At 41.3% G+C, this 23959-nt stretch overlaps 1 protein-coding gene across 1 annotated transcript; it reads left to right on the forward strand.

Annotated features, from left to right (window-relative positions):
- Positions 1 to 136: 136 nt before the first annotated feature.
- RRAGC (Ras related GTP binding C) lies at positions 137 to 21614 on the forward strand. Its single transcript, XM_054494176.1, has 7 exons — positions 137 to 499; positions 2833 to 3036; positions 4010 to 4209; positions 7430 to 7544; positions 8165 to 8307; positions 13860 to 14008; positions 20101 to 21614. The coding sequence occupies exons 1-7, from the start codon at positions 263 to 265 to the stop codon at positions 20250 to 20252; spliced, it is 1200 nt and encodes a 399-aa protein (XP_054350151.1). The 5' UTR covers positions 137 to 262; the 3' UTR covers positions 20253 to 21614.
- Positions 21615 to 23959: the final 2345 nt, after the last annotated feature.

Raw genomic sequence — 23959 nt, forward strand, 5'->3', positions numbered from 1 at the left:
CGGCTCTGAGTCAGGTGATTCCGGCACGTGACAGGGCACCACCTACCCTGCTGCTCTCGAGTAGCAGCTCGGATGGCCAATAAACGGCTGGGCTTCGGCTCGGGGCCTATGAGAGCCGGGCTCTGGGGGGCGGGCCGGACGGTGGCGGCTGCCGGGGGCGGTGGCGGTGGCGGCGGCGGCGGCGGAGGCGGACTGGGGAGGCGGCGGCCTGGCTCGGCCTGGCCTGGCCTGTCAGGGTGCGGGCGGCGGCGGCTCCAGCACCATGTCCCTGCAGTACGGGGCGGAGGAGACGCCCCTCGCCGGCAGTTACGGCGCGGCCGATTCGTTTCCAAAGGACTTCGGCTACGGCGTGGAGGAGGAGGAAGAGGAGGCGGCGGCGGCGGGCGGCGGGGTTGGGGCAGGGGCAGGCGGAGGCTGTGGCCCGGGGGGCGCTGACAGCTCCAAGCCGAGGATTCTGCTCATGGGACTCCGGCGCAGCGGCAAGTCCTCCATCCAGAAGGTGAGCGGGGCTGCGCCCGGTCCCCCGCCCCCTCCCCGGGGCTCAGGTGGCCGGTAGCGGGGACGCCCGGGAGGGCGGCGGCCGGGGCCCGCCTGCGCTCCGTCCCTCCGCACTTTCTCTTCCACTCTTGCGAGCGCACAGGCGCGGCCCGCGCTGGGACCCCGACCTCTGTGTCCACGCCCAAGTCAGCTGAGGCCAAGTGGAGCGCTGAAGGCGAAACTGGTTGCAGGGAGGCAGGTGCCCCGTGGCACCGCCCAAGACCTCCGCCCCCTGGGACCCAGCTCCTGTGTCATTTACGAAACTGAGGCGTACTCTCCAGTTCTCACTTGGAGAACTTCGTGGACTCCCTCCCCTGGCCCGTTTTGATTTGTTCTCACTTCAGGTGACCTGAGTGTGTCGGGATTCCCAGCAGAGCCCCAGGGAGCAGCGTCAGAAAGAGTTGTGACTAAGACACTGGGCGTTGTAATTCTCGCTACTGATGTGAGGGAGACTTCGTTGTAGCATTACTGGGAATTGGGTAGTGAGATTGCACCCATTTCAGTAGTTGTGGCCTGGTGAATGTAATTACTGGTGCTGTTCCCCCTGTAGGGGTGTGTTTTTAAAAATCTGAGACTTTGAGAATATTTTGCAGACCTAGTCTGTTTTCACTTTTGGGCTTTCATGAACAAATGGAGGGCTGTACACGTTTGTTTGTTTGTTTGTTAATGTTTTTGAGACGGAGTCTCTCGCTCCGTCGCCCAGGCTGGAGAATGCAGTGGTGCAATCTCGGCTCACCGCAACCTCCACCTCCCGGGTTCAAGCAATTCTCCTGCCTCAGCCTCCCCAATAGCTGGGATTACAGGCGCGCGCCACCACACCCAGCTAATTATTGTATTTTTAGTAGAGACGGGGTTTCACCATGTTGGTCAGGGTCATCTCGAACTGCTGACCTCAAGTGATCGTCTGCCTTGGCCTCCCAAAGTGCTGGGATTACAGGCGTGAGCCACCACGCCGGCCTACACTGTTTAGTAAGGGTTAAATAGAGGCAAGGTTGACTTCCTCCATCAGCCAAACCCATTATACGCGGAGTGAGCTGGTAATAAAACTAGTATCAGCAGGCTCCTGATCTTTTCACCTCTCCACTCTGTTGCAAAGGCCTATCCAAAATAAATCTGTGATTTTTTTCTTTTTTTCTGAATCTGTGATATTTTGTAGATGGGATCTTTTTAAAAAGCAGCGTTCTTCCAGATTTGCTGGAGTACTGTGTTTTATTTACCTTGATTTTCACCTCTACAGCAAAACTTGGGTACGTTGACTGTAGGTTTTTAGTAAACTAATTTTAGTTACTCACATTTGTTACTGAGAAAAACTTGAGAGTAACTGTTCACTTTTCTCTTCTAGAAAGTAAGAGGCAAAGTAGTTTTATGTTAGAACTGTGTAGGTTATGGTTATTGTGATTCTTTTTTTTTTTTTTTTTTTGTTATGGAGTGTTGCTCATCGCCCAGGCTGGAGGGCAGTGGTGTGATCTCCACTCACTGCAGCCTCCATCTCCTGGGTTCAAGCGATTCTCCTGCCTCAGCTTCCCGAGTAGCTGGGACTACAGGCGTGCACCACCACGCCCGACTAATTTTGGTATTTTTAGTGGAGATGGGGTTTCACCATATTGGTCAGGCTGGTCTCGAACTCCTGACCTCAAGTGATCCGCCCGCCTCGGCCTCCTAAAGTGCTGGGATTGAAGGCGTGAGCCACCGCACCCGGGCTGATTATTGTTATTCTTAATAATTGCCTTTACGTTTCTTTTCTCATGGGAACTATCTTTTCCCTGTCAGTCCCCGTGGCCTCCCCCTGGACGTTTTCACTTTCTACTTGGTATAGTCACTGCCCTTCTTAGACTGCAAAGTCAATGAAGGGCAGAGTCCAGTCTGTTTCACTTTTTTAATTACTCCTCAGAGCCTGAGGTAGGCATTCAAGTAATTTTTGAATAAACCAGATTTCTTAAGCTTTAGCTGTAAGGCTTTCATAATCTTAAAGCAGATTTTGTTAGAATTAATGTTAACTTTCCCCCAGAAAAACTAATGAAGGTGATAGAGATTGCTACTATTAGTACTGAGTATGGTGCATAGAACATAGGAGAAAAGATTTAGCTCCAAAATAGATTTAATGGAAATTAATTTGGTGTCTTCTTTTGTCAAAAATAAAGGATAGTGAATACCAATGGTTTCACTATTCAGTTTCTACTTTTCAAAAATTTTTTTTGCTATGGGAACAAATGTTTAAATGTTAAACCAGGGTGGAATTTTAAATTTAAATTCTGAAGTTTAATAGTCATAAAATTGCCTGTTTTCTTTTAACAGGTGGTGTTTCATAAGATGTCACCCAACGAGACCCTCTTTTTGGAAAGTACCAACAAGATTTATAAGGATGACATTTCCAATAGCTCCTTTGTGAATTTCCAGATATGGGATTTTCCTGGGCAAATGGACTTTTTTGACCCAACCTTTGACTATGAGATGATCTTCAGGGGAACAGGAGCGTTGATATACGTCATTGACGCACAGGTAGTCAGTAATGTGTTTACTCCTCTTTCCTGGAGGGAAAAAGATGTAGAAACAAAGGAAAGTTGTTTATCTTCTTTGTCATGTGCTTGCAGCTTATCTCTTTGGCAGTAGATTCCCTAACAGTGTAAGAGATGCAGTTGCAGAGTGCTTTGGGAGCAGACATGCCGTTGTGCAGGTACAGAATATCAGATGATTAGGAGATACGGTTTACATTCTTGAGTCCTAGTTCATGAGCAGCTAACATTGGCTTTCCACTTTTATTGGTTAATGGTAGATGTTGCTATATTTTATAATAATAGTGATGTCATTCCCTGAAAAGATCCCATCCCATAACATAAAGAGGAATATGAGAACTGAGTCAGTAGATATTAGAGCGAATAGTTTACTTAATTGTCAAAATTGAGTTTAGCTCAACAAACATTTATGGAGGGCCTAGCATGTGGCAGTCAGTGAGATGAATGGGGCAAGTCCCTATCCTTTAAGAAGCTTACTTTTTATAAGCTTAAGCATTAGTAAAGAATGCTTTCTGAGTGATAGGCTCTACAGAGGGTGCCTTCACATATAGGATCTAATTAATTTAATCTTCACAATATTGTTAGATAGGTATTGTAATTCTGATCTTACAGATGAGTAAACTGAGATCAGAGTTTAAGCAACTTGCTTAAAGTGACACACTGAATAAATGGCAGAGCTGGGATTACTTAAAAAAATTATGTTGGGAAAAAATGTTCATTTCATTTTTGCTTTCTTTAATATTAAAAATTACAAGCATTAACTTGGTAATTGAATTTTTTTATCTTGAGACAATTGAAGAGTTATTTAGTAGTATAGTTAATATATTTGAATGTTTGAATATTGATGATAATTAGGATAGTATTTTTCTGTGGTTGGGGAAAGAGGTGGTTTGAGGCTTTAACTCATTACTTGACTTTTGTAAGATTTCTTTTAAAAAATATTTTGTTCTGACTTACAGGATGACTACATGGAGGCTTTAACAAGACTTCACATTACTGTTTCTAAAGCCTACAAAGTTAACCCAGACATGAATTTTGAGGTTTTTATTCACAAAGTTGATGGTCTGTCTGATGATCACAAAATAGAAACACAGAGGGACATTCATCAGAGGGCCAATGATGACCTTGCAGATGCTGGGCTAGAAAAACTCCATCTTAGGTAACAACATGTGTGTTTGATATGAAAGCCCTGAACAATGTGTAAATGTATTCCCATCTCTGTCATTACAAACACCATAGCTTTCTGCTACCTGTGTGCCCTTTGCCACATCTTTTATGTTTTTGATCTTGTTGTTGAATTCCAGGCTGTCTGGGGAGCCTGATATTGAGAAATTACCTACTTTTTGTGTTTTCCTGGAGATTGAAGTCATGTGAAGTGTTTCCACTGGTGCTTTTCCAAATTCATCTCGAGACTGGAGTCAGGCTGTTTCTTCATGGCATAAATCTGCTTTGGGACTCCTTCTTCTTGGTTTCATTACTTTTCCCCGCCTTGCATCAGTGAAGTGAATCTGTCACATTTGTTGTAGAAGTCTTTAGCTTGAGTCTTAGACAGTATCTTTCTCAGTAGGAACAGCCTTATACAGAGAGTGCACTTTCAAATCTGGACTGACTCTTTTTGTTTTTCATTTTTATTTTTCCTGCTGGCTCCCTTCCACCTCCCCCCTGGACTGACTGTAATATATCTTAGCTTTTAAAACACTTTATACTTTTATGAAACTCTATAAAGTTTGGCTTAGGTGGGTTTATCTTATAAATGTGCATAAGGCTGCTATTAAATTTAGAGGACTATTGGTTTGTAACTACTGTTAAGAAATTATTATTAAATAATACCTACTAGATAGGATTGATTTGTGTATTTGCATTCTAAAAGTGTATGAGGAATATTTTTGTACATCTTATTTTATTTGGTGATATAGGTAGAAATGAGTATTAAAAAGTACCCAAGAAAATATTCTCTAGATGATAGAAGTAGCTTAAAGAGGGAGAAGGGGAGAGAGACAGCAAGTTATTTCTCTGTCCCCGTTCTATTGTTGTGACTTCTTTATGGGCTCAAGCTAACTGCTATCCCTCCCCCTAAAATTCTCTGGGTCTCAGGCTCCAAGATCTTTCAGTTATTCTTCTAGGAAACCATGTAGAAAAGTCTCATTGACCTCTAGTTTGCCTGGATTAAATTTCTAAAAAATTTGAAAATAATTCATGCTAAAAAAATAAAAATTCAGCAATGTTTGTAGGAGAAAATATAAGTGGCTCTCCATAAAAATTTAGTCTTATTTTTTTGGGAATCCACTGCTAATAGTTTTTACCTGGATTTTGAGCCATTCTTGTCCTGTGTTCCCCAGTGCTCCATGGGCATCCTTCTGATTCTCTTTACTCTGTGTCTGTGTTCCTTTCCAGGGCATCCCACCCCAGTGGTACATGCCATCCCTTTCCTCAGTACCATGTAGGGTCCTAGACCTTGTTAACTTCAGTAGAATGTTGCATCAAGCTTTTATTTAGGCCAGGCACAATGGCTCATGCCTATAATCCCAGCACTTTGGGAGGCCGAGGCAGGCAGATCACTTGAGGCCAGGAGTTTGAGACCAGCCTGGCCAACATGGCGAAACTCCATCTCTACTAAAAATACAAAAAATTAGCCGGGCATTGTGGTGTGTGCCTGTAGTCCCAGCTACTCGGGAGGCTGAGGGAGGAGAATTGCTTGAACCCAGGAGGTGGAGGTTGCAGTGAGCCAAGATCGTGCCACTGGACTCCAGCCTGGGTGACAGAGCAAGACTCCGTCTCAAAAAAAAAAAAAAAAAAAGACTTTTATTTAGTACTAGCAGTCCTATGGATGAAGCTCCTTTTCATTTCCACTTTCTAGAAACTCAGCTTACTCAAATGCCCTGTGACTTGCAGGTTCTCCGTGTCCCCATCTACCTCAAGCCTCAAAGGTGCAGGACATTCTTTCTTTGCTCACCTTTTGGCCTACAGGAAACACTAAAATATTCCTTTCTCCCTAGTATCTATAGGGTCATCTTGGCCTTACCTGTTCCAGTGCTCTTACATCTAGATTAGACCCCTGTCTTGCTAGATTAGGTTCTTAGGTCAGCTCCTTGAAAGTTTTTTTTTTTTTTTTTTTGAGATGGAGTTTCACTCTTGTTGCCCAGGCTGGGGTGCAATGATGCCATCTCGGCTCACCGCAACCTCTGCCTCCCTGGTTCAAGCGATTCTCCTGCCTCAGCCTCCCAAGTAGCTGGGATTATAGGCATGCGCCACCACGTCCGGCTAATTTTTTGTATTTTTAGTAGAGACGGGGTTTCTCCATGTTGGTCCAGCTGATTTCGAACTCTCGACCTCAAGTGGTCCACCTGTCTTGGCCTCCCAAAGTGCTGGGATTACAGGCATGAGCCACCGTGCCCAGCTGAAAGTATCTTTAAATTACCTATAAAGTTATGTGTCTCTGATGTTATAATATATATACGTATAAATGTGTGGTGGATGCGACTATATAATGAAGATTATACTCCCTGAGTTATAAAGCAGATAGAATTGTTGACAGTGTTTAAATTGTTAAAGGCTTCCCTCTTAAATACATGTTTTATTGAATCCACATGTGTTACTTCTCCACTGTAAGTCCTTTTAGGCCTCCAGACTCCTGTAGATTCCTCCATTCTCTGTAGAGTCCCGACTCCCATCCTGTTTAATATGCTCTTTACATAAGTTCTAAACACCAATTGTATTCATTTGTTTATTCAGCAGATACTTATGAGCACTGTTCAGGGAAGTGGGCTTGCTGCTAGGAGCAAGACTGACAAAGTCTCTTTCCCCTGGAACTTAACATTTTCAGTGACACAGCTCAAAAGAACCTAAATGAATGTATAGTATCGTTTTAAGTACTTACCAATGGTGTGAAGAAAAACAAATTAGGGGAGAGGGGTTGAAAGCCTTGGGTACAAGAGTGCTATTTTAGGTAGGCTGGTCTGGAAAGAACTTTTTGAGGTGACATTTTAGTAGAAACCTGAATTATGTTCTTATTTAATAAATGTCACATAACTCTTCTAGCTTTCTCGGTTTTTAGTCTTATTTTTGGTCTCAGTTACGTGCTTAAAAAGAGCTTTTTGGATCAGAGTGCAAAGACTTCGGTGAATATTGGAGTTTATGTACCTGAAAATCCTTTTCTCAGTAGTACTTCAGTTGCCCCCGTGTAAATGCAGTAAAGACATGAAGCCAGGTGGGAAAGTGTATTTGTCATCTTGAGTGATGGGCGTGGTAGACAAGATAAAGAGGCTTTATTGAACTCACTGAAATCCAATGTTAAGAAACTTAAAATTTTATGTATTATAATAGTTGTCATAGAACATAAAGTATTTTTCAAATTAATCAAGCTATGTTGTGTTTTTCAGCTTTTATCTGACTAGTATCTATGACCATTCAATATTTGAAGCCTTTAGTAAGGTGGTGCAGAAACTCATTCCACAACTGCCGACCTTGGAAAACCTATTAAATATCTTTATATCAGTAAGTGAGCAATTTATATTTAATTCATTGCAGCTTCTGATTCCATTTTTGGGAATATATTTGTGTTTTCAAATTTTCCAAAAAAGTCTTGAATTAATCTGTATCAAGTACAAAGACTAGTGACCCACTTAACATGTAAAATAAATGATAACATAAAATATTATTGGAGTTATTTTCTGAATTCTTAAATAGATGTTGATGTCAACGTGTAATTCTTTTATGGTTTGTAAATTGCCACATAACGCCTTTCTTGATAGCAAGGTGATTCAAATCAGAGATGGTTTATATTAATAAGAGGATTATTGAAAATGTAGCATTGCTTGATTTTTAGAGATTTTTGTTAAATTTTTTGTGATGTCTTAGAAAATAATTCGAGTAAAGAGAAGGAAGAAGAAGATTTGACTTAGGAAATTATGTCAGTAAATCAGAGTAGAGAAATAATTCCTCTTTCATTCTTTGGATAGTAGAAGAGTCTCTCAAGCAAGTGCTATTTGTTTTTTGGTATTGGGTTATATAATTAAAAATGACCTTGGATGTTATTCAGTAATTCAAGATCTTCAATAAGTTGTAAATTGTGATTCTTAAAAAATACTGAACAGTTTCCCATTTGTTTTTCCAAGAATTCAGGTATTGAAAAAGCTTTTCTCTTTGATGTTGTCAGCAAAATCTACATTGCAACAGACAGTTCCCCTGTGGATATGCAATCTTATGAACTTTGCTGTGACATGATCGATGTTGTAATTGATGTGTCTTGTATATATGGGTAAGTTATGTATATATTCCTGCAATATCTCAGACAGGCAGAAAACTATTAACTTGATTTGTCCAGAAGACTAATTTCTGAGGCCTCTGGCAAGTAGTACTACATGAACTGGGATTGTTCTGACCATAGTGCTTTAACTTGGAGATGATTTCTCTGGAAGTGGGCTGCTGGGTCTTACTCCTTCGGAGAATGGCTAAGAAAAGTTGGAAAGCATGACTAGAACTGGACTTGTTTATCACTGCAAGTTTCTCCTGCTGTTGTGGGGATGGGGGAAGGTTGCACTGTGTCTTCTCACTACTGGAACTTAGCTAGATTGAAAAACTAGATTAATTTATTTAAAATGGTCTGAATAACAAAGTAAGTTCTGGTTCCTGATTTAACCTCAGGCTTTGTGGAATTAGGGATTCTTAATCTTTCAGAGAGCAAAGAAAGTAATTAGAATTTTGGATGTTGGAAGAACTTAAAAAATCTGACCCATATATACAAGTTTGCAAAACAAATCTCTAAAATTTGAGCTCTTCCTTTATGTAAATTTGCCAAACTCTGTATAGAAATTTATGAAAGCCAGCCAGCAAGTGATTTTGTAGAATAGGCCAGAGGACTGGTGAAAACTTTGGAGAATTACTGGCTTTTCAAAAGCTGATAATGGCCAGGTGTGGTGGCTTGCGCCCATAATCCCAGATGTTTGGAAGGCTGGGGTGAGAGGATCGCTTGAGGCCAGGAGTTGGAGACCAGTCTGGGCAACATAGACCTCAGCCTTACCAAAAATACAACAAAAAAAGAGTTAATAACATTCTCTGCACCCTCTGACTTCCTAGATTCTCCTGGTATATTAACATCAGCACTCTCAAGTTGCTTTTCAGATACTTTAGCATTATCTTTGCTTTCTACTACCTGTGTCTTCTCTCTGCTCCATCTAGTCTGAATATCTCTTTCACCTCTGACTCTGCCCTTCATTTTGGTCTTTTGCTTAATTTTTTGGTGTCTTTCTCCAGCTGCCTCTGAGTAGGAGAGTACATTTGTCTTACCTATTCTATATCTGTCTGTCTATTCCTTTAACTTTTGTGATTATATGTTCTCTTTTGTTATTTATTTATTTATTAAATGGAGTCTTGCTCTGTCGCCCAGGCTGGAGTGTGGTGGCGTGATCTTGGCTCACTGCAAGCTCCACCTCCCAGGTTCACGCCAAGCTCCACCTCCCAGGTTCATGCCATTTTCCTGCCTCAGCCTCCCGAGTAGCTGGGACTACAGGTGCCCGCCACAATGCCTGGCTAATTTTTTGTATTTTTAGTAGAGACGGGATTTTACCATGTTAACCAGGATGGTCTCCATCTCCTGACCTTGTGATCCACCCGCCTCGGCCTCCCAAAGTGCTGGGATTACAGGTGTGAGCCACCGCGCCCGGCCCTTTTTTTTTTTTTTTTTCTTTTTTTAGAAAAAGAGTCTCGCTCTGTCGCCCAGACTGGAGTGCAGTGGTGAGATCTCAGCTCACTGCAATCTCCTCCTCCTGGGTTCAAACAATTCTCCTGCGTCAGCCTCCCGAGTAGCTGGGATTATAGGTGCCTGCCACCATACCTGGCTAATTTTTTATATTTTTGGTAGAGATGGGGTTTCACCATGTTGGCCAGGCTGGTGTCGAACTCCTGACCTCGTAATCCACCCTCCTTGGCCTCCCACAGCGCTGGGATTACAGGCATGAGCCACCATGCCTGGCTTGTTTTAATTCTTTACAAAATCAAAATGAGACATTGTCAGTTTATTATATATTTTAGGAAAGTTTCATATTTCCCACTTCTAATTTAAACAATGGATGAGTAGAACGTTTGCTTTTTCTTTAAAACAAATCAAAATTTCATAAACCAACTTTTTTATAATACAAAAATCAAATTTAACTGTAAAATTTATTTTCAATGTTAGATACATTTTATTTATTTTATTTATTTATTTTTTTGAGACAGAGTCTCGCTCTTGTCGCCCAGGCTGGAGTGCAGTGTTGTGATCTCGGCTCACTGCAACCTCTGCCTCCCGGATTCAAGCAGTTCTCCTGCCTCAGCCTCCCGAGTAGCTGGGATTACAGGGGTACACCACCATGCCTGGCTGATTTTGTATTTTTAGTAGAGACAGGGTTTTACCATGTTGGCCAGGCTGGTCTCGAACTCCTGGCCTTAGGTAACCCACCTGCCTTGGCCTCCCAAAGTGCTGGGATTACAGGCGTGAGCCACCGCTCCCAGTGAATACATTTTAAAATACCTTATACATGATAAAGTACATTATATTAGCTGGGTGTGGTAGTGTCCACCTGTAGTCCTAGCTAAATTTGGGGGATTAAACAGGAGGATGAGGCAGGAGAATTGCTTGATCCCAGGAGTTCCAGGCTGCAGTGAGCTATGATTGCATCACTGCACTCCAGCCACGGGTCACTGCAGCCTCAATCTCCTGGACTCAAGTGATCCTCCCACCTCAGCCTCCTGAGTAGCTGGGACTACAGCCACACACCACACCATACCCAGCTAACTTTTTTTTTTTTTTTTTTTGAGACATGGTCTGTCACTAAGGCTGAAGTGTAGTGGCACGATGACAGCTCATTGCCGCCTCTGCCTCCGAGGCTCAAGTGATGCTCCTGACTACAGGCGTGTGCCATCATGCCTGGCTGATTTTTGATTTTTGTAGAGATGGGGTCTCACTATGTTGCCCAGGCTGGTCTTGAATTCCTGGACTCAAGTGATTCTCCTGTCTCGGTCTCCCAAAGTGCTAGGATTACAAGTGTGAACCATTGCAGCTGGCCTTTTTTGTTTTTTTAATTTTAATTTTTTGTAGAGACAGGGTCTCATAGTGTTACCCAGGCTGGTATCGAACTCCTGGCCTCAAGCAATATTCCCATCTTGGTCTCCCAAAGTGCTGGGATTACAGGCATGAGCCACCACTCTTGGCCTGCCTTGGCATTATTTTCATTAAGATTCAGATAAGCATATTTTCCTAATAGTCTTAAAAACTGTTAAAACAGATAAATGTAGAAAGCAGATCTTATGCTTTACAGATTCTGAGCAAGCATTTTAAGGTCATTAACATATTTTTATTCTTAATGTTATTAATCACAGCCAAGTCAAGTCACTCTAATCTCCAGACTTTGAATAGAATGTGCTTTTCTTATTTCTTTCTCATGTTAGTGTGTGATTCAAGATCATATGCTGGCTTGACATTAGGAGCTTTATAGTTTCTCACAGTTGCTGGCTGTGGGTACTGGTTTAGGGAATCATCTTCAGGGTTATCTGTGTTGGAACCTGTTGTCAGAGTTAGTTCTTGTTCTCACTTTCCATGTGGCACAGAAGAAGATCTACATGGGGCATCTTAACTATAAGCTGAGAACATGTAGCACTTATAACTTCCTCTTCTCCAGTTAGAAGGAAGTAGTTTTCTTCTATACTCTTAAAAGCAAATGACACCAACTTCCCCTCCACTCTGCTTTCCCAAATTAAGTTTATATTAGTTAAGGTACTGGAAACTGCACGGAATTGAGTTAAAAACCCTAAGTTTGAGTCCTGACTTTGCCAGGAGATCACTTCATTTTTAATGAACTTCAGTTCCTACCTTTTTTTTTTTTTTTTGAGATAGGGTCTCTGTTGCCCAAGCTGGAGTGCAGTAGTGAACACAGCTCACTGCAGCCTTGACCTCCTGGGCTCAAGCTGTCCTCCTTCAGCCTCCTGTGTAGCCAGAAGCACAGGCGTGTGCCACCACACCTGGCTAACTTTTGGATATTTTTGTAGAGATGGAGTCTCACTTTGTTGCCCAGACTGGTTTTGAACTCCAGGGCCAAAGTGATCCTCCTTGGCCTCCCAAAGTGTTGGGATTACAGGCGTATGCCATGTGCCTGGCCTCTATCTTTTCAATGGGCATAGTCCTCTTTTATTTATGTAGTTTACTTTCGCTTGTTGCAGAAAGACATAATGTGGTTAAATAGGGCTATAGTAATAATTCGTGTTCTCAGGGTTGTTGTGAGGATCAAAGAAATGTATGAGAAGGTAAACTGCAAGGTTCAGAATAGTAAAAATAAGCCCCCATGAAATAAGCCCTCATGAAAAAAAAAACACGGAAAATATAGAGAAATGAAAATAGGAGTAAAGAGCCACTACTCAAGTCAACCACTAACAACTGTTTTAGTGTTATTTCTGTCACCTTAAAATTGTGTGTGTGTGTGTGTGTGTGTGTTCTTCTGTTGCCTAGGCTGGTCTCGAATTCCAAAGCTCAAGCATTCCTCCCACCTCAGCCTTCCAAAGTGCTGGGATTACAGGCGTGACCCACCATGCCAGACCCCAAAATTTTTTTTGACATTATGCTTATGCTACCATATGAGAACACAAATTGTAAGGCTCGGAATAGTTTAAAAAATAAACCTCACCCCTATTCACTAAAAACTGCATGGAAAATATAGAAAAGTGAAAATAGGAGAAAAAAGATACATTGTTTTACTGCCAAAGAAAATTACCAATTACTCCTGACATTTTCTTTTCCTTTTTTTCTTTTTTTTTCCCTGAGACAGAGTCTTGCTGTGTCACCCAGGCTGGAGTGCAGTGGCACAGTCTCGGTTCACTGCAACCTCCGCCTCTTGGGTTCAAGTGATTCTCCTGCCTTAGCGTCCCGAGTAGCTGGGACTACAGGTGTGAGCCACCATGCTCGGCTAATGTTTTTTTTTTTTTATTTTTTAGTAGAGATCTGGTTTCACCATGTTGGCCAGGCTGGTCTCAAACTCCTGACCTCAGACAATTGGCCTGCCTCAACCTCCCAAAGTGCTGGGATTACAAGCGTGAGCCACTGCACCCAGCCGACATTTTCTTTTTAGTATATTTCCCTCACCTTTTTTGTTTTTGAAGGCAAATACTTTTAAAAAAGCATTTTTGATAACTCTTAATTCCTAACAATAACTAGATAACCTTTAGATTTTTATAGGCAAGTACATCAGAAAAAACTCTGAGTCCGTATCTCTTTTTAAAAGTTGTTGATTTCAACATAGTCCCTGCTAGTCTCTAGCTGAGACTGTTCTTGTTTAGTCTAAGTATTTTCTTGCTTTTGTGAGGAAGCAAAAAATATGTTTTCTGTGAAAATGTGATTGACCTGGCATATAGAATATGCCTCGAAGGAGCTCATCTAAGTGAGGCGGCAGGTCCCAGAGGGTCCCTGTGACCTGAGGGCAGTTAAAGAGAGGAGACACCTCAGCTGGGTTTACAGAACACAGTCTAGGGGGTGAGTAGCCCCACCTGGTGAGATGTTGGTAATGTTGTCATTTGCCTGGTTAAGATATACATATGTTTGCACCTTTTTCTCCAAATGTCTGATTATCTATATTAAAGGATGTGTATGGAGTTGTTTTTAACAGGAATCCCTGAAATTCTGTGTTTAGGAACACTATACCTTAACAACACTCTCTCCCAATATATTTAAGCCAGTATTCTTTCCCAGAGGCATTTGGGAAACTGGGTGGATGTCATTGTGCAAATTAAATGTGGCAGATGCCTAGATGGGAAACCTGTAATGAATAGTACTTTCTTTTAAAATAGGTTAAAGGAAGATGGAAGTGGAAGTGCTTATGACAAAGAATCTATGGCAATTATCAAGCTGAATAATACAACTGTCCTTTATTTAAAGGAAGTGACTAAATTTTTGGCACTGGTCTGCATTCTAAGGGAAGAAAGCTTTGAACGAAAAGGTAATAGCATTTTAAAAAGCTGTTTTTATGTTAATTTCTTTGCTATAACTTCTCAGGTTCTTGAACACAAGAGAAAATAATAATTGCAGTGTTAGAAAAATGGCTATTAGAAAAAAAAAAAGCTCAAACTGCTTTTGTCCCTTTCCTTCCATGTATAGTCCAGACTTTCTCTTCTCTTTTTTTTATCTTTCATTTTAAATCAAGATTTTAATTCTAGCCTTTCCGCATTCAAATGCTTTCATTAACTGTTTAACTGAATGCAGTTTGGCTTCCATCTGAACAAGTCTACTGAAACTAGACTTTTATTTATTTATTGTTTATACTTTAAGTTCTGGGATACATGTGCACCACGCACGGGTTTGCTACATAGGTATATATGTGCCATGGTGGTTTGCTGCATTCATCAACCTGTCATCTACATTAGGTATTTCTCCTAATGTTATCCCTCCCCCAGCCACCCACCCCCTGACAGGCCCTGGTGTGTGATGTCCCCCTTCTTGTGTCCGTGTGTTCTCATTGTTCAGCTCCTCACTTATGAGTGAGGACATGCGGTATTTGGTTTTTTGTTCCAGTGTTAGTTTGCTGAGAATGATGGTTTCCAGCTTCACCCATGTCCCTGCAAAGGACATGAACTCATCGTTTTTTATGGCTGCATAATATTCCATGATGTATATGTGCCACATTTTCTTTATCCAGTCTGTCATTGATGGGCATTTGGGTTGGTTCCGAGTCTTTGCTATTGTGAAGAGTGCTGCAGTAAACATACGTGTGCATGCGTCTTTATAGTAGAATGGTTTATAATCCTTTGGGTATATACCCAGTAACAGGATTGCTGAGTCAAATGGTATTTCTGGTTCTAGATCTTTGAGGAATCACCACACTGTCTTCCACAATGGTTGAAATAATTTACACTGCTACCAACAGTGTAAAAGTGTTCGTATTTCTCCACATCCTCTCCAGCATCTGTTGTTTCCTGACTTTTTAATAATCGCCATTCTAACTGGCATGAGCTGGTATCTCATTGTGGTTTTGATTTGGATTTCTCTAATGACGTGATGATGAGCTTTTTTTCATATATTCGTTGGCTGCATAAATGTCTTCTTTTGAGAAGTGGCTGTTCATATCCTTTGCCCACTTTTTAATGGGGTTGTATTTTTCTTGTAAATTTGTTTAAGTTCCTCGTAGATTCTGGATATTAGCCCTTTGTCAGATGCGTAGATTGTAAAAATATTCTCCCATTCTGTAGGTTGCCTGTTCACTCTGATGATAGAAACTAGACTTTTAGAAGTTACCAGGTTACCTCCTTGCTGCGTTCAGTGGCCTTTTCTTACTCTGCAGGCTTTTCAGCCTTCTAAGCATGTGATCTTGTCAGTCCCTCCTTTCTGAAAACTTTCTTCTCTCTTTGCTTCTCTGAAGCTGAATTCTTGGGATATTTTGTGTGTTTGTTTTCCCGACCACCTCTCCTGTTTCTTCTGTTTTTTTTTTTTTTTTTCTCAGTCCTGTTTGTCAGAGCCAAGTCTTTCTGCTTGCTTATTTTCTAGGTCAGCTCATCAAATACATGGCTTGTTAATCTTCTCATGTGATTGAAAAATTCACGTCTCCAGCTATGACTTGGGATCATGCTCTCGTCCTATGTTTGGAGCTATTAGTAAGATGTTCTCTCTTAAATATTGTGAATGTTACCTTTAACGTCATGTCAGTCATTGGTTGACGAGTATTACCCCTGTTTTGTGACTCTCGTGGCTGTCATACTTCTGTCACTAGTTATGCGAGTTTCTCCTGTCCAAGTGTAGATACCTTGTAGTTAGGTAATTGTGTGGTGTGATTGCTGAAGGGGCCCTTGCAGATTGGTTCACAGAGGAGATTTTGTGATCTTTTTCTATTCTTCTATGTTGTTTATATTGAATTTTCACCAAATCTGATCATTTGTTTCTTGGAACTGTTTCTTGGGTTTCCTTTCCATTTTCACTGTCAGTGATTCCACTCCAGGTTCTCATTGCTTCAGGCCAGTGGTGTTGCAGTAGTCTCTTACTTGATAATATTCATGTAGTTGACATGTATGTGGAGGGTGTAGTATGTGTCATCTTTTATCCCAAAGGCAGATTAGTTTTCAGAAAATTTATTTTGTATTATTTAACTACTCAAGGATCTACAGTAGCTCTGTTATTTACTGCAACAAGTCCTTCCTCTTCTACCTGAGTTTTTTTTTTTTTTTTTCTTTTGAGACAGAGTCTCGCTCTGTTGCCCAGGCTGGAGTGCAGTGGCGCAATCTCGGCTGACTGCAAGCTCCACCTCCCGGGTTCACACCATTCTCCTGCCTCAGCTTCCTGAGTAGCGGGGACTACAGATGCCTGCCACCATGCCCGGCTAATTTTTTGTATTTTTAGTAGAGGCAGGGTTTCACTGTGATAGCCAGGATGGTCTCAATCTCCTGACCTCATGATCTGCCTGCCTCGGCCTCCCAAAGTTCTGGGATTACAGGAGTGAGCCACTGTGCCCAGCCTACCTGAGTTTTTAATGGAATAGTTCAGATATACCCAAATTTTTGGGTAAATCAAAACATGTATCTTCGCCTTTCAGCTTAAGAACTAAAATGACAAATACAGTTAAAATCTTTTTTTTTTTTTTTTTTTAGAGACAGAATCTCAGGCCATTGCCCCAACATGATCCTAATTCACTGTAGCCTCAAACTCCTGGGCTCAAGAGATCCTCCCACCTCAGCCTCCTGAGTAGCTGGGACTATAGGCTCATGCTACAGGATACTGGCTAATTTTAAAATATTTTGTAGAGATAGGATCTCTCTCTCTTGCCCAGACTGGTCTTGAACTCGTTGCCTCAAGCAATCCTCCTCCCTCAGCCTTCCAAAGTGCCAGGATTACAGATGAGAGCCAACTGCCTGGCCAGCTGAAGTCTTCTGTGTGTTTTTCTCAATTGAAATCCCTTCCTTTGAGCTATATGTATTATTTTTCTTATTTTTTCACTTCATGACTGTCCTTAAACAATAGAGTATTGTATAAATGATATAAAAATATAAGTAGTCTTCTGCAACTTGCTTGATTCTTTTCATTCAGGTGGTTTTTGAGATTTATTGAGATTGATGACACATAGTTCTAGTTCATTCCTTTTCACTGCCGTATAGAATTCTATGGGTTGACTATACCACATTTTATTTTCTTGTTGCTGGACATTTGGATTATTTTAAAAATTTCAAATCTGTAACAAATGCTCATGAACAAGTTTGCACATGTGGAGAATTTCTCTAGGGTATGCCTTTAGGAGTGGAATTTATAGAGTACATATATCTTTTGACTAATAAAGATATTGCCAAACAGCTCTCCAAAGTGACTTTACTATTTTCATCCCTGGCTGGCACCGGTCTGTGGAAGTTATCACTTCTTATCCTTAATAATGCTTGGTATTGTTAGACTGTTTAATTATTGTCAATCTGGTAGGTGTGAAAGGGTATCTTATTTGATTCTCATTTTTCCTTTTTAAATTACTGGTTAGAGCAAGTGTCTTTTCATGGCAAGTACCTTTTCATGGCTATTCAGGTTTCTTCTTTCACATTTTACCTGTTCCATATATATTTATCTTTTTTTGCACTGATTCTTAGCAGTTCCTTATTTTTCTCTATGTTAGTTTATTTATTTATTTATTTTTTTGAGACAGAGTCTCGCTCTGTCACCCAAGCTGGAGTGCAGTGGTGCGATCTCGGCTCACTGCAAGCTCCGCCTCCCGGGTTCACGCCATTCTCCTGCCTCAGCCTCCCGAGTAGCTGGGACTACAGGCGCCCGCCGCCATGCCTGGCTAATTTTTTGTATTTTTAGCAGAGATAGGGTTTCACTGTGTTAGCCAGGATGGTCTTGATCTCCTGATCTCGTGATCTGCTCGCCTCGGCCTCCCAAAGTGCTGGGATTACAGGCGTGAGCCACCGTGCCCAGCCTATGTTAGTTTATTTTTTTATTTGTGTTTTTATTTTGAGATGGGAATCTTGCTGTGTTGCTCAAGGTGGTCTTGAACTCCTGAGCTCAAGCAGTCTTCACACCTCAGCCTCTCACATAGCTGGGATTACAGGTGTGCATCACTTGTGCCTGGCTCCTAACCATTTTAATCTTTAAAAAAATTTTTTTTTTAGACCGGGTGTGGTGGCTCACACCTGTAATCTCAGGGCTTTGGAAGGCTGAGGTGGGAGGACGCTTGAGCTCAGGAGGTCAAGACCAGCTTGGGCAAGATAGCAAGACCCTGTCTCTACCAAAAAATAAGTTAGTTGGGTGTGGTGGCTTGCACCTATAGTCCTATCTAATCAGGAGGCTGAGGCAGGAGGATTGCTTGAGCACAGGAGTTTGAGGTTACAGTGAGCTATGATTGCATCACTGCACTCCAGCCTGGGTGTCAGAGTGAGACCCTGTCTATAAAAAAAAAAAAAAATTTGTTTATGGAAATTTTCAGGTGTACACAAAGGTGGAGCAGCACGAGGAGTCTCTATGCATTCAGCTCCTGGGTTCAGCCCTCATCCCCACACACTTCAGTCATGTTTCCTGGAGAGCTTCTCAGTTATTATAGATTATTAAGCTTTTTTATTTTATTGTGGAAACTGTCAAATATATAAAAAAGTAGAGAAAATAGTATAATAAAAGCCTTTTAATCGCTTGCCCAGATTCAGTAGTTATCAAAATTATAGCCAATTATGTTTCATATTTTTACCACTTTCCCTACTGGATTATTTTGAAGCAAAGGCCTGACATGAAATCATTTTGTCTCTGCAGGTTTCAGTAGGTATCTCTAAAAGGTAGTGGTTTTTAAAACAATAAACAACAAAATTAACCGTGACTTAATGATATCATCAGATATCTGGCCAGTGTTCAAATTTCCTTGATTGTCTGTTTTATTTTACATTTGGCACAGAAATAAATTTTAATGTAGTTGAATTGATCAAAACTTGTCTTTTATAGTTTGTTTCTTTCTGAGTCTGAAGGTGCACCTTAATTTGGCTGTAACCTACTTATTCAGACCTGATTCTTAGTATTTCCTACCAAGAGTTCTCTGATGTCCCACTCTCCAGTCAGACTGTTTTTTTTCCTGTCTTCCACCTGTGCTGTATTCTCATTGCCAGGTCCCTGCAGTTTTCTTGTGATTTTGTTCCCCTTTTCTGCCTAATTAAATCATGTCTGTATTCCCCAAGTTCTTTCTTGTCCCTGAAGTTTTCAGTTGATTACTTTGCCCTGCACTTGGCTTTTTCGTTGGATTTCCTTCACAGTTGTAGTCAATTTGACACCAGATTGTTTTGGTTTGTTTCTTGTATTTTGGCTTTATGCCTCAGCTAGCATATCCTGTCTGGAAGGCATGGACCATATCTGCTGTTTCCTTTGACATATTGTACCCTCTATCGTGCTGTTCAATAAGTATTTACTGACTTTCATCAAATCAAATATAAATTATTGAAAGATCACACTATGTTCAAGCAGGCCACACAGTGTATTTGAATATTTTACTTTTCTTGAATGTGAATTGAGTGATTTGAAACTTGGATGCCAGAAGTATTAATTTGGCCAAGGTGATGGTCTAATCGCAATTGCATTTGTTTTCTAGCAGAACGTTATGATGGTGGATATATAAGATGACCAGCTGTTCTTTTTTTTTTTTTTTTTTGAGATGGAGTCTCGCTCTGTCACCCAGGCTGGAATGCAATGGCGCGATCTTGGCTCACTGCAAGCTTTGCCTCCCAAGTTCACGCCATTCTCTTGCCTCAGCCTCCTAAGTAGCTGGGACTACAGGTGCCCGCCACCAAGCCCGGCTAATTTTTTTTGTATTTTTAGTAGAGGCGGGGTTTCACCATGTTAGCCAGGATGGTCTTGATCTCCTGACCTTGTGATCCGCCCGCCTCGGCCTCCCAAAGTGTTGGGATTACAGGCGTGAGCCACTGCACCTGACCGATGACCAGCTGTTCTTACGATTGAAGAGGTTGCTATCTAGTTTAGAGGCTTAAGAATTTCCAACCAGTGTTTATCTGAGTTATTTTTGGCTGCAAACCCAAATATAAAATTTCACAATTGACAATTCAGGAGGCATTCTTTTCTTTTTTCTTCCTGCAGGTTTAATAGACTACAACTTCCACTGTTTCCGAAAAGCTATTCATGAGGTTTTTGAAGTGGGTGTGACTTCTCACAGGAGCTGTGGTCACCAGACTAGTGCCTCCAGTCTGAAAGTGCTAACACACAATGGCACGCCACGAAATGCCATCTAGTCTGAATCCCAGCGTCGGGGCTCTGTGCCAGCTTACTCTTCACTCCAGGGTCGGATGCCACGTGCTACAGGACATGGGAGCTGCCGCTTGTGGGAATCTGGTGCCTGTTCCACTAGAGACAAGGGGTAGAGTTTCTCATTTGGATGAAAACCCCTTCAACTGGTGGTGTACAACTGAAGCTACTATTTCTTTTTTGAAAATGGCAAAAAAAAAAAAAAAAAAAAAAATTCTGGAGACCACAGAACTCAAGTGTGTTTCTCCTCTTTTGGGTCCCCTTTAAGTAGTTGGGATATTTTGGACCTGGAGATAACACCAGTTATCCATCCTTACCAGGGAATGTTGCCATCAATTCCAGTTGAAAATAATAGAAAAGACTGAATTTTTATATGCTTCACTTAGGCTTTCATTTGAGTAGACTCTAAAAATTCTGCCTTGCTTAAGTTCTAACACTGCCTCTCAGATTTCAGTTTTGGACATCATTGCACAACTAAGACCTTTTAAACGCATTTGCTTGCTAACTCAGAAGACACATAGTCTGCCGCAAGACATTCCTATATTGAAGAAATGAGAGAAAATTTTATGCTGCATCAGGTGGAGAGCAAGGCTCAACAGTGGTTGCATTAGTTCCCTCGGAAGTGTTGGAAAAACTTTGAAATGGAAGAAAATTTTTGCACCTGTGTTCTGAGTACCAGATGTCTGGGTTCTTTCTTCTGCATTAGATAAATGATCATGCTCAGTGTAACAAAGGGAATTAAAAGTTTTTCCCACAGTCCCCTTCTAGGGGAGAAACTCATTGTGTCACTGAAATGTTTAGCTTACTTTAGTCTTGATGTCAGCCTCTACAGACCTTTTATTCTAAGCTATCGAGCTTCTTGATTGCATTTTGTTGACCATGAGTGACCCTAAGGCATTGGGGGACTGTCCACTGGGAGTTGGAGTGAGCACGTGGTGCTGCAACAGGCATTGTTTTACATACTTTGTCTCCAGTATTCTGACACCAAGTGTCAACTGTGGTACTTTCTTTGCCTAGGATATTAATTCATAATTGTTGCTTTTGTTGATGGTTGATACCCTTTCCATTGATTTAAACCTAACACATTATTTCTATTCCACATGCCCAGTAGTCATATATTCCAAAGCCACTGGACCACTTGAGTACATAAGTGCCACTGTTTAATGCAATATGTATATTCAGGTCTGTAAACCTAACAGTGTGACTTGGAGTGCTTCCTGCAGATGATTCTGACTTGAGTATTTACATGGACCATGGTGATATCCAAAAGAAAAATGCTTTTTATATTTATAGATTATTTCATTGAACTATATATGAAATGGGTATCAATAAATGTATTTACTCCAAAATCAGCGTTTCTCCTTGCCTGAGGTGTGGAGGGTGGTGGTGGAACGTTGGGTTGTCCCACTTTGCTGTTTTCTCATCCATTTCTTTTTCTTTTGCTGCTTCCTGTGGTTAACATTTCTTATGTGTCAGAGCTTCGAGTTCTATCCCGATGTGGAAATTTCATGGCCTTGTGTCTAGGTATCTCCCCTGGCCCATTTCTGCTCTAGGGTAGTAAATCTAAGCTCAGGTGAAAATGTTTTTGGTTGGGTGTTTCATATCCGCAAATCTCACACATGGTGGGGAGTATCCTGGTCCTGACATCATTAATGCATTAATCCAACCTAAGAAGGAGTGAGGAGATGAGTGAAGTAAAACACACTTAAACAATTGTACCGATTCCAGCTTGTTTTCTGTTTCCTCCAGTTGCTGACATACTCATTGACTCTTAAATCTCGGTTAAATCATTGTTTGTCTATACAAACAGTTAGGTTGGGTCTAAACTAATCAGAGAAAAATAGACATTAGTTTATCAGTGGGAGGAAGAGAGATTGAAAGATCTTTAAATTTTGTAATTGGACTACTTTAGAAGCTGTTTTAATTCTGAAATGGAAGTCACAGAAACAGCTTGAAAAAACTCTTGTGAAACTATCTAATCCTGTCTCCTTTTTCAGATTTTGGAAACAGGTGCAGAGGGATAAGGAGCCTTGTTGAGGCTGTAGCTAGGAAGACTGTATAACTTAAATTCCAGATACTGTTGAGAGTGGAAGGGATGACATTAGTAAGGATGCCTGAGCAGCAGGTGTGAACTGGCACTGTTGAGGGTACACTAAGGGTGGCCAGCCTCATCATAGATTTAATTAGTGGCAAAACAGGGCTTGTCCTCCAGGCCTGGCAGCCCAGCGTTGCATGTCTTTACTTGCAGCCTCCAGCCTTAGGCTCCCATTGGTTAAATGGAGAGAATGCTTCAAGATGTGTGTGGTACATAGATGCCCAATAAATGTTATGTTTTCCTATTACTGAAAATTATAAATTCAGTCAGTGATTAAGGAGAAGTCTTTAATTGTGAAATAGTAAATGTGAAAGGAGACAACTCAGGATGAAGAAAACGGAGAATAAAATGATCAGGGTTTTGCTTGAAATGTTTTGCATCCCAGTGGATGTTGATCTCTACCAGTCTACTTCAAAGATAACTAGGACAGATGGTTAAAAAAAACCTTAAAGTCTTAAGCAGCAAGGTATTTTAGCTATTTCACATACCACCACCTCTCCCATTCACATTCATATATACACACACATACATATATGCATGTATATAATATCTCAATATAGAATGCTGGAGGTATTTGGGAGTTAATTTACCTTCTACATCTTGAGTTCTGTGTGGAGAAATGATTTAAAAGATAAAATCAAGCATTGTTGGAGAAAGCACTGTGTGTGAATTTTGGACTTTGGTAAGGATCTCTATCCTTTGTTTTGCAAATGCTGAAAGCCCTTCCAGTTATTCAAAAGAGATTATTAGTATCACTGTTTTCCATCTAAGCTAGTAAGTAAGCTAGTTGGTTTAAATGCTCCCCCTGTCCCTCTCGGGGGTCCCAGAGGAACATAGTCTGTAAAGGGAATGTGGACAGCAGCTGGGCATAACTGGAGAGTTTTGTTTTTTTTTTTTTGAGACAAAGTTTCGCTCTTGTCACCCAGGCTGGAGTGCAATGGCGCAATCTTGGCTCACCGCAACCTCCACCTCCCGGATTCAAGCGATTCTCCTGCCTCAGGCTCCTGAGTAGCTGGGATTACAGGCATGCGCCACCACACCCGGCTAATTTTGTATTTTTTTGGTAGAGATGGGGTTTCTTCATGTTGGACAGGCTGGTCTCAAACTCCCGACCTCAGGTGATCCACCTGCCTCGGCCTCCCAAAGTGCTGGGATTACAGGCATGAGCCACCGTGCCAGGCGAGTGTTATTTGTTAATAGTAGCTTCCCAGAACTGTACATTAGGATACTTTGGATACAAATAACATCAAAGAAGGACATGAAGGGAAAGCCAACCACCACTAATTATTTTAGGTGGTTTACATGTATTACCTTGTAATCTTCACAACTCCTTGAGAAGTAGGTGTTGTATTCCTATGTTACAGAAGGGGAAATAGATACAGAACAGCTCATTTGTAAAGTGGTAGAGTTAGAATGGGAACCCATGCAGTTTGATTCCATAACCTGCAGCCGCAAACTACCACTCGACCTTCCTTTCCTAGTAGGGAGAGTGAGTTTGCTCACTGGTGTGTTTTGCAAAAAAAAAAAAAAAAAAAAAGAATTCTATAGTTAAGTTTTGGAAACTTGCAATCTGTAGTCTCTCTTTGGAGATTTACTACA

Source organism: Pongo pygmaeus, chromosome 1 (assembly GCF_028885625.2).
Source record: "Pongo pygmaeus isolate AG05252 chromosome 1, NHGRI_mPonPyg2-v2.0_pri, whole genome shotgun sequence".
Classification (NCBI taxonomy): Eukaryota; Metazoa; Chordata; class Mammalia; order Primates; family Hominidae; genus Pongo; species Pongo pygmaeus.